This window comes from Balaenoptera acutorostrata, chromosome 12, assembly GCF_949987535.1.
Source record: "Balaenoptera acutorostrata chromosome 12, mBalAcu1.1, whole genome shotgun sequence".
In the NCBI taxonomy this organism is placed as follows: domain Eukaryota; kingdom Metazoa; phylum Chordata; class Mammalia; order Artiodactyla; family Balaenopteridae; genus Balaenoptera; species Balaenoptera acutorostrata.
The window spans coordinates 51,766,255-51,782,326 of record NC_080075.1 but is presented as its reverse complement, the minus strand read 5'-3'; the positions used below and the strand labels follow the sequence as shown (position 1 = coordinate 51,782,326).

Sequence of the window (16,072 nt, the reverse complement as noted above, 5' to 3'; positions counted from 1 at the left end):
CAAACACAGATCGCACAAGCATTGGGAATGCCCCAACTTAGATTTTCGAGGTGGTTTCTCGAAAAAAGATCTAATAGATCTAATTCTAATAGATCTAATAGGGGTCAAAACACTTCTGCAATGGACCCAATAGTAAATATATTTGGCTTTGCAGAATGTGGTTGTCATGGCAATTACTCAACATTGCTATTGTAGTGCAAAAGCAGCCATAGACTATATGTAAACAAACGTGTGTGGCTTTGTTTCAATAAAACTTTTAAAAAACAGGCAGCCAGCTTGTACTTTGCAGGTCTCTGTAAGATATGCATAAATAAATAGACGATTTAAATTCCCTTTTCTCCTGAATCTTTACGTTGAATATTAAAGAAATAAGTAATGGAAAAATAATCAAGAGCTTAAGAGTCAGGAGACCTGAGTTTTAGATTCACTGTTACCATTAAATCCAACATAAGCTTAATTATGCTAACTTAGTCTAATTCTTCTCCTGCTCCTGGTCTGAGTTTTCTTATCCGTAAAACAACAACAACAAAAACTAAAAACAATTTTAAAAGGCTGTAAATGGCACAAACCAATTGCAAAGTTCCTCTACTTCTAAAATGTAATCACCTTTCCTGTTCTACAAATTTAGAATGGCAGCCTTCATTAAAATGCATGACATTTGTGTGTATATATAAAATTAGGTGTCTATCTATATCAACTTTTCCAGGTACTACCAAGTTTTATTTGGCAATTGACGTTGAGGACTATAGCCTCCAGTGGGAGGCAGGACCTGGTGAGAAGCTGGAAACAAGCCTTGTCATTGTGATAATAATAGGAAGAGAGAAAAGCCAGGAGAAACAGAAGCAAGAGCCACCACTGCTGGTTGCCTGAGTCATGGCTCCTGGCAAGAGCACTTATGCCCGTAAATGACAGGAGGATGTATTTCTCAGGTTGTAATTATGATACCTTCAGCCTGCTATTTGACTTTGCCGTTAGTTTCTGATTTTAATATAATTACTTTAAAAAATAACCAGACCTCTGCTTGAAAAACAAGCAAACAAAACAAACAAACTAAAACCTAAGGAGAGTAATTCCTCATTAAATGTTTCTGTTTTATCTTTCTCAATTTTTAGATACTGGGCTGAGAGCAGAATTCTTTTGTTTTTATTTCTCACATGAATCAGCTATGAGAGTTAATTACCAATTAAAATTAGAAATATGTGAAGGGCACTTCCAGATTCTTCTTTTGATATTCACTAAACTTACTAGGGGAAGGACCAATTAAAGAGTTTGTGAGCCCAGAGCAAAATGAAGACATGGGACCCTTGTTCAAAATGAAGCATTTCAGGACAGTGGTAGCAGAGCATTAATGCAAGCACAGGCCCTGCAAAGCACAGAGCCCTGGGTGACTGCACAAATTGCATGCTGTTTGAGCCACCCCTAATTAGGATCTAAGTTTTGTGCTTATTTATGTTTAAAGTTTCCTTTAGTTAGCTCTATATTCAGGAATGTGCAGACAAGACTTCATTTATCAATGTAAGATGAACGGTTGGGTCACCTTCCCCATACTGTCTGTCCTTAATGACAAGGCCTCTGGGCTATCAGAGAAGCTGTCTGTCTCAGAGCTGTCTTGCTGGCCAGGCCTGGTGCCAGTCATGACCTTGGACAGACTAATCACCCTAACAGCCATGAAATTGAGGTACTAGCCCAGCCATCTAACTCCTCCCTCTTTAACCCTCCTTAAGCTCTCCTCAATTTAGCTAAGGAGACATCCTTGGGAACTATTCAGAGTGTTTTTATAAATAGCTATTTGCCTTTACTGTATAGGCAAAGAGACATATATAGAGTCCTAAGGACAAACAAATTTCTTTATACTAAAAATATTAAAAATATCCTTCCTTGGGACTTCCCTGGTGGTTCAATGGTTAAGACTCTGCGCTTCCACTGCAGGGGGTACAGGTTGGATCCCTGGTCAGGGAACTAAGATCCCACAGGCGGCAAGGCCTGGACAAAAAAAAAAAAAAAAAGAAAAGAAATATCCCTCCCTAATTAAAAAGTACTTTGAGCAAATAATATAAAGTTAGACATTAAGCTTGGAGATGAGGGTTTTTCAAAAATGAACAGTAACAGAAGAAAGACATTTTGTAAACTTTTAAAAACCACTGGAGAGATGAAATAGTCACATGCTAGTTAATTGCACTGTGTTTGCTTTGATAGGATTGCTACTTAAATCTTTCCTTTTTTTTTTTTTTAAACTTTCTAGAATGTGTATATCTTGGTCTGGTGCATGTGTTCTGGATTCACAGATTATCCGGGTTTTTATCACAGTTCCATGAGTTACTAGCTGTGTGACCTTGGGTAAAATATATAAGGTCTCTGTGTCTCAGTATTCCTATCTGAAAAATAAACTAATAATAGAAACATTTTACAATATAAATTTAAGGCATTTTAATTAAAACAATGCCTGGTACATGGTTCACCCTCAATTATAGTAACGGTAATATTATTATCAGTATTATACTGCCATTATTATTGTTATCTTCCCCTAAATGGGTTTAAAACCTCAGAGAGAATATCCTATGTCCTATCGTTCAGTGCCTTGAACCTAAAAGCCATTCACTAATTATTTATTGAATGGGTGTATCTGTTTAGATTTTGTGAGATTTTTTTTTTATGGTAGATGAAATACCTCTTGATATTGAATTAAGTCAAATAGTTAATGAAAACTAACTCCATTAACTTTTAATGCCTATCTTCACTAAGAAGTGTCAATAATAAAGTTTCATCCCTCTGTTTTCATATTTGGCAGCATGAAATCTGATAAGTCAAATAACTGGAGAACTTGGGTAACTCAGTTATCTGGCTAATTATTTAGACAGCTTCATTGTTTACTTCCATTGAAAATTAATTTAATGATGTGTGGAGCCTAGGAGAGCAAAATTACCCAAGGCAGGCAGTCAGTAATTTCCAAATGCAAAGAGAATAGTTGGCTTAGGAATTGGAGGATTCGAGGCTTAATGAGTATTTAATTATAAGAAAACACGGATCTTATCTGCAAAAGGCTCTGACCTTGGAAAGCTGCTGGAAATACCCCACAAAGACTCCTCTGCCATTTTCCTAACTCATACTAACCCTTTTCCATCATCTACAAAATAAAATTCACTATATATAGCTGCCTCACCTCCTGTTTCATTTCTGGCTACATATCATAGCTCTAGGCAAGTGAATAAACAAGGTTCAAATGATCTACTAAGAAACATTTAGCCTTTACATATAGCTTTGATATTGATTGTACCCATTTATGACAGATCAGGATAAATATCTCTGATGCAATTCATTTTGATGTAAAAAATGTATATTTTAAGAAATATAATTACCTTTTAAGAATATAATTATATTTACAACACAGTAAAAATGAACACAAATTATATAAATATACTGTTAAAAGAATGTTTCAAAAGAGGTTTCTTTAAATCTAATCTAGCTCAAATGGCTGGTTTGGGAAGAAGCATAATAAAATAAACTTATTATAATGAAAGGAAAAATTTGGACTGTGACTTTATTTTAAGGAAAAAAGGTCATTTCCAAGAAATGCTTATCACATAATAGGATAACTTGCATGTATAAAATTAAGTACTAAATACTTAATGTGATTTTAATAAAGCATTTTAACCTGAAAATATACTCAACTGTTGGTGTAACATGAAAAGGATTATATTGATTTATATTGACACTTACTTAAACATGTCTTACGTAATACCTACACAATGCCAAGCTATCTGAATGAAAAAAATGAAAAAGTATACAGATACTGAGCATTTGGAAATTTACAAATATTCAATTTGACATTCCATAAACAAAGCCATGGATTATAGTCACAAATGCAAAGATTTTTAAATTAAATATATGATTTCTCATCCAAACACATTGTAATAGCTACAGAATTCATTTTAATGAGAAGACCAAGAAGAATGTACAGTTCTGTAAAATTCAAGGAACAATGGCTTTACCTGTGTGTTACTATAAATGCATTTGAATATCATTAAATGCGAGTCCTTCAATATTTTGGGGGGTATTCTTGTAAAAACCTTCTCCCAAAGTAAGAAGCATATTAGAAAAAAAAAAAAGTAAGTTTCTGGCTTTGTTAAGTTTATTTGTCCCCTTCTTTTCATTTCACAAGTAAGTCATATCAGTGTTTGAAAATCTAGCTTTCAGTATTTGTTGTAAACATTACGACCAACTTTTTTTTTTTAAGAAAATGCATTCTAAGGCATATGATAAGGAATAGTTTGTCTTTAGAATTTTTGAACTGTAGCATCTCATTTGTTTTGATCTTTTTTCTTTTTTTTCCTCAGTGATTGCCCAAAGGAGGCTATGGACAAACAATACATGATAACTCATTCATTCATCATGTAAAAATTAGAATGATAATATAAATTTTTTTTTCAAAGCATTGATACAATGATTTACTAAATTCTTTATTTTGGATTTTATTATTGCAATAACAAATAGTGCTAACTTAATTTTTTCTTTTATCAAAATTAGCTTATTTATCAGGCTTGCTTATAGTCACTAACTTGAGGGCTATGATTCTATTTGAGTATTTATTTTAGTAACTGGAAAAATATTGGGATTACTCCTTTGTTTGAAGTTGTTTTTGGATCAAAGTCTTCTGAAATGAATGACTTGCCTTACTAAACAGGAGGTATTCTAAGACGGTGCTTGCCCAACTATAGCAATGGCTCTCAGCAATTAAATCTTACACAAGATTAATTTGGTTAATCTCAGGAGAGAGTGTTTGGAGGGTCCCTGGAGCTGGTCAAGCAACTGCTAGAAGTAATGTTATATCTGTGTGCTTGTTCCTGGTCAGTCTTGCTATGGTGAGATTATGTTAGTTAGGCTTTCACTTTAGTGGGTTAGTGTCAATGATGATAACTTATACCAACACATCTAGAAGTATCTCTTCATTTATGGTTATTCCAATCTGGTTTGTTTCGCAAGATCTTGCTCACACATGCTTCCAATCAGTTTTCATTTGATTGCTCTGAGGTCACTGATGAATCATCATAGAACTTATTTTTGTACATAAATGTTTTCTCCCTATTTTATCTTTCTTCAACTGGCTCAGTGACCTGGACCTGCTTTATATCACTTCAGTATAAAATCTGAAATAAGCAATAGATCAGATTTTACAATACTGCATGTTATAGTCACATACTGGACCTAACATTTACAGTTATGTTGCTGAAGTAAAAGAACCTGTTGCAAAACATTTGCACACCATGACCCTATATTTTTAAAGATACACGTATTACACATTTATTTCAATAGCACTATGCATAAAATATTTCAAGCCTATATTTAGTCTGATCTCCTGGGAAGGTGGAAGGGTGAAGAATTCTCACAACTGTATGAAGGATGCATTCAAAGAACACATGACAACAAACAATCCAATATTAAGTACAATAAAAGTAATAGTAACCGAAATACTCTTAGAATTTCTTACTTTACCTTTGGGGAAACTGCTTTCATGATACACTTCTTATCCATCTTGCTCTTTGCTCCCATTGGTAACAAGTGAAAGAAATGGATAAGAGCCCTGAGCACACTGAATATTTCAATCTCCAAGTTTTTTGAGGGTCCCATGCATTTCCCCCCTGATTTAAAGAGCCTTGCCCACTTGACTTACGTACCATATGTTTGCCAGTAATGTGCTGAAGAAATTGTAATCCCCAAGGGTATTTCACAGTTAAAGTCAAAACATTTTTAATCAGACAGCCTGGAGAAGAGATGTTTGTGGGGAAAGCCCGCTGCTCCTACATCCCCTTGGAGGCGAGGATACTGTCCTGCTCTGAGGACAGCTGACTGGATCGCCAGTGGGCATCTGCCCCCAAAGCTAAAATCTGGTCAGGGTCTTGTGAGGTGACATAATCTGAAATCTCTGCTCAACAGGACAGGTATACGTAATGAATATACTAGATTCTCTTTCTAGGGGAGTTTGAAAACATAGCATACATTGAGTCAACAGCTGAAGGCGCAGCAAAAAGTCAAAAGACATGCCCAGGAAGAGGCAGTGAACAGTAACCATGAGGGAGGAGACACCATGAGTAAGCAGAAGACATGAAAAAGTAGAAGCTACAATCAAGCAGAAGCAAGTCAGTAAAGAGAGGAAGCTAAATGGAAGCTCAGCTAGAAGGCTTATATTAATCATGTCTGACCTGTGGTTAAGTGGACAAAGCATCTTTTAAATTATGCATCCACTTTAGAAGGTAGCAGATGCATAATTGCTGTCTAGCAACTACATGAGGAATTGAAATCCACAATCATAGCATTTGTTTTCATGTTCTCTGACAGGTAAGCAATTGACAAGGTGTAAATTGTTAGTGGCTTTCTTTTGACGAAAATTAGGAATGCAAACATTCTTGAAAAAATTCTAATCTATATTTGTCTACACTAGTAAAACCGGTTATTTGACATGGCACCTTAGATCATCATTGAACATTAAGGCTGTCCAAAGGATTAGAGGCTATTTTAAACAGAAGTTCTTGAGTACTTTTTAGTCTTTCTGATCCTTTAGGATTAACTCTGTATGAACCTGAATCATTAAAGACACATCAGTAAAAAGACAAAATGCTCCAAATACAAAAAAGAAATTATTGTTTTCTTTAAAATGAATGAAATTCTAATCATACATCTTACAATGAGATTGACTAAATGTAAAAAAAAAAAATCTTAATAATGGCTAGGAATGTCTAATGTCTAATTCATATTTTTACCTTCGATTTTCTGGATCAATGATAGCATGCTAAAATGCTACCTACCTACCAAAGAAAAAACAAAAACAAAAAGAAACTCTAAGCTATGAAGGAAATGGCAAATGTTTAGAAACCAGCTCTCTCTAATAACACAATAAAAACCTCCAACCAACAGGTTGTGGTCTCACAATTTGTGACATTTTGTGGTATAAAAGAAAATTTCCTTTTCACAGAAGCCAAGGGGATATCAAATTCAGAATGTTTCTTCTGAAACTTTATAGGTCTTTCTGACAATCTCTACCTTGGCCATTGTTATAATACTAACTTTCAACAATGAAAGAGAATTTGGCCAATACCAATCTGGAATTTTGTATTACTTTGAGCACACCCTTTTGCAATAGTAATAAGAAAATGCTTTACTGAATAAATTAATAATTGAGCGTGATTTCAAGATGAATTCTTAACCTGCACAAAAGAGCAATCTTTTAAAACACTGCAGCATTTTATATTTGCATATAAGCAATAAACCAATTAATTGTTCACTAAAATAGACCCAACTCTTCTACTTATCAAGCCCACACACTACAATTTTGCACAATCTATGTAGTCATTAAATGTGTACTCTTCTTTATAATTCTCATAAATTTTAGATACAGAAAATCCAAATGGGCTCTCCTTAAATTTTATTCCAATTTTGATATTTTTTTAAAGACTCACTGTAAAGTGCCAATTCCCTTTGCCTGTTTTGGCTATTTGTTTTTCATCAGAAATCTATGGTCTTTATATTTTATATGTAATTTCTTTTAGATTTTTGTTAAAAATACTGTCTCTTCATAAACTGCCTCTTTTTCCTTTCCTTCATATATACTTTAAACTTTAAAAAATGACAACAGCAGAAAACAAACAAAACTCCTCTTTTCTGCATGTATATATTCATCTTCCTTCATTCCTTGAGCAGTTCCTATCCTAGGTGGATGGACAGCACCAGTCACTGAGGCAATGATTGACAGAACTCTAGAAATCAAGGGATGGTTGTGCGGAGGCAGAGTCAGAGGCTCCTTTTTGCAGTTCTCTGCTCTTCAGGCACCAGGCAGCTGCTCTGAACTGAACATTTGTTTCATGTTAACAACAGCCAGCCTCCAGAAATTTCCTCATATCTTTTTAAGTAGCCTGCCAAGTGGCAGCCTGATCAAAGCAATCTAATATGGCTTAAGTGCCACTGGTTGACATTTTGCATTCTTTTATTGCTTTCCATTTTTATCTACATAAAAAAATTGGCGATAACGAATATCCAGTTGATCTTTTCATTCTGGTAATAAAATGATAATACAAAGATCTTATTATCCACTCCAGACATCCATCATAGTACATTTTCCGATAACATATTACTCAGAGCATTTCTTCACTATCTCCAAATCAAAAGTGAGGTTAAGTACTTGGCCTTAGATTCCCTTTCTCTCCAATCCTTAGACAATGAACTACAAATAAAAGGAGCTGAACTTCAACCCTTGACACTTTGTCCACATTAATGTCATCTCCAATTTTGTCTCTGTGTCTTAAATAAACCATTTTCTGTAAGAAGCCAAAAATAGTTGGAAGCTCTGCCTACTAAAATATTTTTTTTCAACCCAGAGAGTTTTTATTCTTGTAAGAAAACAAGAGGAATGAGAACAGGAGTAAACAACATTGGAAATGGAGAAGTAACAGGAGTAAATCTTGGTAGGAAGGAAGAGCAGGTGGGCAGGAGAAGAGACATGTGTAAGGATAAAAGAAACACAAATAATCAAATAAACAACATGGGTTTATTAAAAGCCACTTTTTATATGAATGCAGAAGCGACCCCAAACTTTCCCGTGGGCAAGAAGGATATTCCGTAATTATGTCATTGACTTGAAAAGACAAAAAAAAAAAGGAAAGAAAACACTAATAAAAACAAAATCACAAAAGCCTCCTTGCATCCACTACACCTTTAAAGTAGTTACTTATATGACAATTAGGACTCACCTATAGTTGATAGGAGCAAGTTTAGTTTTCAAATTTTCAATGTATTTAAACCTTCAGATTATAATACTAACAATTTGTAAGGTTACTAGAACAAGAGAGAAAGAAAAAAAAAATGGGACTATTGAAGCAAGCAATACACTACCACGATGCCAAATTATCAGAAAAAAATTATATAGAAACATATAGCCTAATGACTTTGGATGTACTGTTGGGAATTACTGGGCAGCAAATTTGAAATTGAGACTGTCTTGGTCACCCTATCTCAGGCTACATACTTTGGCAGACAAAGAGAATGCAGAATAAGACCAATGGCCTTTCTAATAGTACTTACTACAGGCCCTACTAATAATGCATTTGAGAAAATTTCACAAGGGGTAGAAAATTTCTTTTGTGTTCTTTATAGTTTTTAAAAGTCTTGAGTCAATCAATACTATGGACTAAGCAAGAGACTCTCATACACTTACTTTCTGATGCAAACAATTCATGTCTCAGTCACAAAGTCCTATTCACTCTGACTTGACCTCTTTTGGTAATAACTTGTTAATGATTAGTTGGTATTTGTACATATCTCTATAATAATTATTTTTTGTAAAATCATCTATAATTTGTCTTTTTTTCATTAATTCAAATAATTGATTTTTATGTCAAAAGAACGTGACTAGACAGTCCTTTTCCATCTACCTTTATTGAAATACCCTTCACTGTCCAGGGAAGACATTTATCTGCATTAAAAGATGCTGGTTCTTTTAGCAACTCCCATATAAAATGATTTTATGATGGTAGACTATGGTTCTCCATATTGGAGTTGACTGAGGAGGCAAGAATAATCTGATTACCCTGGACAGAGGAGGATGGAGGGCCATATAATAACACCTCTGTGTTCACCTTCCCACCTGTGAATCTGCAAATACTGACCTAATCTAATACCAAGCTGCAGATAACAAACATATTTTAGCAATGAAATAACCTAATGGACATCAATGAACTGAGATTGGTCTGGGATTGTGTGCAGAGACATTCCACTTGTAATCGGAGAGATCAAAGCATACATTTTGACACTGACATGACCGCTATTCACAGAGACAGTTCTTTTTAAAAAATACCCTTTCCACACATAAAAATAAGCTTTTGATTTTTAAATAAAAACAGCCTCTCTCCTTCCATTTAAAGATTCTTGACAGCTTTTCCTATGGGGCAGGGGGGAAAGGTGGCAACAAAGAATCTGACAGAGATGGTCCCTGGAATTCAAATCAGCCCTTTCTCAAAAGGACCTTAACAAAAGGCTTTCCCCTGGCCTGTGCATGGAAGATTCCATTCCTGCATCTAAACTACTGACACAAGAAGGGCTGAAAAAGAAACGTATCTGCCATCTCCTAGTCCCAGAGGTCTGAATACATGCAAGGCAGCTAGACCTTCCGCCCTCCTCACTTACTACCTATTCTTCAGTAGCAAAGATTGGAGAGTCTGATGCTTTACATATTTTCTTTTCCATATCAAGTTATATCTCCTGTAAACTGAGGAAGGGAGGGTGGAGGGATGATGAGAAAGGATGGAGTGACTACAGGAAACAGCAGAGCAATTCTGAGTAAGTGTAGAGAAATTGGAGAAGATTTCCATTCAAAATTAATAATTTAGAGTTTAATATTCATTCTCAATGTAAGGTAATTTTTATGTTACAGTTTGTATACTTCCTGTGGAAATTTTCTTAAAGACATCAATTGAGGTATTTCTTATTAAGCTCAAAACACAGTTGAGTCTTAGGTATAGTATAATTTTTAGACGGTGGTGGTAGAAGGTTGTGATTTAGTAAATGTACATTTCAGTTTCAGACAAACTTATGGCTTACAGAGGATAAATGTAGTAAGTCAATCTTTTATTAAACTACAAGTTATACTGAGATACGAGTATTTTATTTATATTTTTTATTGGGTACAAAATGCAGTCCAGGTGGACATCTCTGCCTATTTATCACTGTGAGTTAGATCTGCGTTATTTGAAATGTAAATTCCTCCCTATCCTCAAAGTTGAGTAATAACATGAATTCTAGACGGGACTTGGAGTTCTGGCTACATCTGCCCACTATTCCCCAAATGAAACAAAGGCAAAGGAAATGAAAACATTACCTGATCACTGAACGTTCTTTCCAGTGACTGCTGTCAAGTTAAGGCATTTGCAGTCCTGTCCGAGGTGTGCACTGAAAGCTCACAATCATTGGTTTAATTCAAGTAATTTAAGTATAACACACACTCCTTAAAAAGGGAAAAAAATCCACTAACCAGGAAAAACGTTTGTCCTCAAAGGTATTATTCTGTGAAATATCCAGAGAAAATACTATGCTTAATATCAGAGTCTTATAATTATAAGCCAAATGAAGAGAAGTAGCTAACAAGGGTAATTAGACTATAAACAAGTATTTTAAAAAAACATTGATAGCGCTGAGAACACAGAAGCACATTTGATGGGGTTAATTTCCATTAAATACTAGAGCTTATGTAGTTATATTTTGTAAATAAAAACCCATGCTTTATTGTATGCCTAATATAAATAAAGTTAAAGCAGAAGTCTAGAAAAGTAGTTTCCTCACATGGATTTTCTAAGATCCAGGGAGAATCAAGAACATCTACAGCTGCACTGAGTCACAAATCTGGCTTTGGGAAAAGATTCTGTGAGTTGCCACTTTGTCTGCACCTATGCTCCAGAGCTGAAAGCAAACTGGACCATGGTATCAGACTTCGAAACCTGTGCTGCTTTTCAGAGAGTGTGGTAAAGACGGGGCTTGAGAAGAGATGATGTATACTTGAAAAATTCTACTTGTGTTAGAGCTTTGAGAGATTAGTTCAGGAACTGTATTCTGTTTGAGATGATTTTTATGCCTGTATGATAGTATAATAATTTAATTTTTCATAAATCATGATTCAGTTACCTTTTTATTGCTATGATTGGAAAGATTGGCTTTTATTCTGCTTTAAAATGAATATTAAAATATTTTAAGACAAATCTGAGTTGTAAGAAGCACGGGTATTTGAAATAGCATGCATTTAATTAGATAAAGCTTCTTGTTTTTTTAAGTTGGAGACCGTTATGTTATTCCTCAGAGGATGACTTATTGCCATTTGGAAACACAGACAAAGGTTTTGGGAGTAGACTTCATCAACTCACATTCAGCATTTTCCAAGGATATAAAAAAAATGTTTTACTGACTATGACAGTGAAAGATTAGAAGCTTGTTAGAACCATTTTAGTTAAATAACTAACAACTTTGGTATATTAGATGAGATTCCTTAATGTGGTCAGCAAAACCTGGAAAAGAAAAACCTAAATATTTACGTAAAGAAATAAAATAAGTTTACACTCCAGATAATGCTACAACTCAAAATAAAATCACAGTCTTTACATCCTTTCAAGTTCTCTAGTCCAAATCAAAAAACTCAGTCCATGCATCTTTTCTAACTCATCATTTGGCATGCATATCACAGATTTGAAGGCTTTTGGTTATTTTTGCAGATATATGATTAGGATGTAAAAATTCATTATGTAAATAGTCATAATGTGCAAGAAAAAACTCTTTAGATAAGTAATTTTCTGTATATACATAAAACGTGGAAAAACACACATTTTCCAATATAAAATTTTGGTTGAATTTAGAAGGGTTTAATAGTAACTTTCACATGAAAAGATTTTTTTTTTCTATATTTGAGTTAAGAGCTAAAAACAGAAAGTGAAGGAAATAAGACCCCACAGTATTTTCTCCTAATTTGGTTGTGAAGAGAACTACTGGAGTCCAAAATCTGCCAAAATACAAATGCTATTTGCTTTATCCAAAGGTCTACAGAGACGTTTGCACCTTCTGTTACAAGATATTTGTCACCTCTTTTCCCACTTAGAGGTAGGAACTGAAGCAGGAAAGTCTTCAGCTGGACAGATTTCAAAATGAATTTTTACAACCCAGATGATGGACTGGTATACTTCAAAAGTGAATTCATGAGTTTTATAAACGCCTTTCTCTGGCTCTCTTTTTTTTCTTGACTAGCTACATCATAATGGAGGAATAACATTTTAAAAATTTTGAATAGGCACTTACTGGAATTACAGTTAATCCTGATACAATCTAGATGGGGAAGAATAGATGAAAAATGAAAATTTATCCTTCAAGGTAATAGCTGCAGACATCCAATAAAATTACAGTCCACCCTTCCGGGGACAGACACATGCAAATATGGCCACTCCATATTATTTATTCTTTACATACTTCTAGAACCCAGATTCATTGTTATAAAACTGCACCATTGGAAACAACAATTAGAAGGTTTTTTAAAAAATGGCCAACTCAAACAAAGCTACATGGTGACAAATCTAAGTGAAATAAAGAATTGTTAACTGTCAAAGATGCTTGGCTTAGACTGGCTGCAGCTTTCTCCCCATCTGTGAAAGAACAAATCATTGTTTTCAATATAATTAAAAAGTGCTCCGTCACAATGGGGTACAGTGCAAGCTCAGCTAGGCTCAGACATCTTGAACCTCCAAAATCTATTATCCCACAAAGGCCAACAGAATCCTATAGAATTGTCATGGTCAAATGGAGAGCTAGTTGAAATTATTCTCATTTCAACCTAATGTATTTATTATTATTATTATTATTATTTGCTTGGGCAAAAAAGGTAAGAGCCAGGTGTTAGCTGGATTCCATGCCTTGTATTAATTGGAGGAAGAAAGAAACAACTGTTCCCTTTAGAAACTCTAGTGGCTAAGGAGTAGTGTCATTCTTCGGAGCACACACGCCTATCCCTCTGTTAGGAGCTAACAATGTTATCTCTGCGTAATAAGTGTCATGGTAACTACTGCTATTGATTTTCCTTTTCCTATACTTTCGTCTTATATAAAAGCAGATTCCCTAAGAATAGAATGTCTAATCTGGATAACACAGACTGTGATTATAAGGGTTATCTTTAAAGGATCATGTGGCATGTTTTATGTTTATTTTATATATAGATAGATATTTGTTGGTTTTGGTTGTAGTATTTAATGCCTTTGGGGAACATGAAAAATACAAACCTAGATTCTGTTTCCATATAGCTGAGTTTGTCATGTGTCGTCAACCGCATCAGAAAAGTGGTTGCAAACAGCCAAGGATCAGCACCTACACAACTCTTTCCACAGAATGCTTTGCTGTTGGAAAATTCCCATGAGCGAGTGTGTCCACCTCCCAGGGCTAACAGCCCCTTTACTGCAATTAGGCAATTTTGATTGACTTGTAGTAACCTATCATTGTCACTAGAGGGTACTCTAACAGAACTGTAAAAGAGTACTATGTGTTTGTTCTTTAGTAATCTTAAAAAAACAGTCTTATTATAGAACTTAATTTAACTAATATTAATTGAATGCAATAAACTACCAATGAAGTAATTTTATATTTTATGAGCTACTATTCTGCCCAACATAATTTGAAAATGTATGTGGGGTTTTCCCAAATGCCTTACCTCATCACATTTTACTACTCTTTTTGTAAATCTATGTAATCTTGAGTTTTATTTTTCTCTCTGTTTATTCGTTATTGTGTGTACTCAGCACTTCCAGGAAATACAGTAAAACCTCATTAATTTGTACTCCTATTATTTGGAGTTAATGATAATATTGAAATGTATTGGGCAGAATATTTGTAATTCTTCATTCGATATGAGCAGAGATCGCCTGAGAAAAATTAAACAAATTATGAAAGGCCAAGTTTGGGAAGAAAACTGATTTCAAGTAATTTACTATACAATGATGGCACAACTAACATGAAAGAATGTGCTAATTATGGATAATTCTTAACCACCCATTAACAGCAGCCTAGTAAGACCTTTCCTTAAGATTTTTCCAGCTATTCATTTGTGTTTTTGAATGTAATTGACAACAAAACTGCTTATAATTTTTTTTTTCTTACAATTTAGACTTTTTCTTAATTCAGCCTGGTCTTCCCCCAGATTTCATCCAGTTTGGTGAGGTTTTACTGTAGTGACTCTTTCCGAATGCTACAATTAAGCAGGAAAGCATTATTTTTCTGTAGAAGAGTCTGTGTCTTTAGTGTTCTCATGGCTGTTTGCTGAGGGCCGCAGACTTTGGGCATTGAAGGGTTGTGTATCGCTGTTTGAAAGCAAAATATCACCACACAGTATTTCCAAACAGAAAAGATGGAATACCACAAAGGTAATTATTCAAAGGAGAAGCCCAAGGAGTAAAGAGCAACTGCTGATCTAGATCACTAAGTAGAAATTTGACGTTTTATAGCATATGTTATCCAAGTAAAAGTTGGTGTATTTTTTTGTTTTATCTGAAAGGATTTCATCTATAACCAATCAGAATGTCAGTCAATATAAAAATAGGAAATTCAGTTTGAGGCATCGTTAAGCCTGAAAAATTATACTTTCAATTAACCTCATTAATAGATATGGCTTCCCTTTTAAGAACCCTCAGTGGTAGGAATCACAAAACAGTAAATTATGTTAACGAAATAGAAACAATAAAAAGATGTCCCCGAAACCTAAATGAATTTAAATAATGGAGATGAGACCATTAAGTGTTTTAACTTTCCATGGCAAACAGGCTACTTGATACATGTTTGCAGGCAAAACTGAACAAAAAGTGAAAAGTGTTAGTTCAATGGGGGAAGGTGAGTTGTTACCTAGATTGACCGTCAGTTTCACACGTCCTGCGTCCAGCTCCAGGCGGAGGGTGTCTGCTGAGTCTCTGGAGGTGGTTGCCATGAGAATGCCATATGCACGTTGGGACCGAAACCGTAAGGATACATCCTCAGCCTCCGTGTGCATCACCAGCGGGAGCTGGATTTTCATAAACATACTCCCATCATAGCTCAGAACCGTTGCTTCTATAGATGGGAAATGGATATAAAAGCTCTTGGTCAGTTTAGTGCATTTATACTTTGAAAAGGAAAAGCATGACCTATTAAAGGTTTCCATATAGAACAGAAGACACAAACTCAGCTCATCTTCTTCCGAAATGGGCAATTTTTTTTTTTTTTAAACTAGAAAGAGAAGTCACAGGAAAGAGAACTTCCTCTGTGAAGTATCTGCTAAAGTCCAGAAGCAGAGGTGGCTGCACTTCCCTTTCTGTACCCAGAGCACTTTCTACCTATAGCATTCATCATGTCAGATTATCCATGTTCATGTATGCATATCCCTTCTCAAGAGCAGACATCATATTTTTTTCGTATAGCCATAGCGTGAGCCTGGCTTGAAGCACTAGCAACTGTTTATGCATGTTTATATATGGTCAGGCCACTGATCAGCTCTGTGAAATTAAACTTGGCTCTGCATCCTTCAACTGCAAAATGAGAC

The 16,072-nt window shown here is 34.8% G+C and overlaps 1 protein-coding gene across 15 annotated transcripts in view; it reads right to left on the bottom strand.

Annotated features, from left to right (window-relative positions):
* Positions 1 to 16,072, bottom strand: part of NRXN1 (neurexin 1) — a 1,115,884-nt gene that overhangs the window by 590,832 nt on the left and 508,980 nt on the right. For 8 of the 15 annotated variants that reach the window (XM_057558508.1, XM_007190033.2, XM_057558510.1 and 5 more), the window contains 2 exons: positions 15,400 to 15,603; positions 12,820 to 12,846 (listed from right to left, as the gene is read on the bottom strand). In XM_057558508.1, coding sequence (XP_057414491.1) covers positions 12,820 to 12,846; positions 15,400 to 15,603 — 231 coding nt within the window. The remainder of the gene's footprint in view (positions 1 to 12,819; positions 12,847 to 15,399; positions 15,604 to 16,072) is intronic. The other 7 variants (XM_057558511.1, XM_028168477.2, XM_057558513.1 and 4 more) reach the window with 1 other exon arrangement.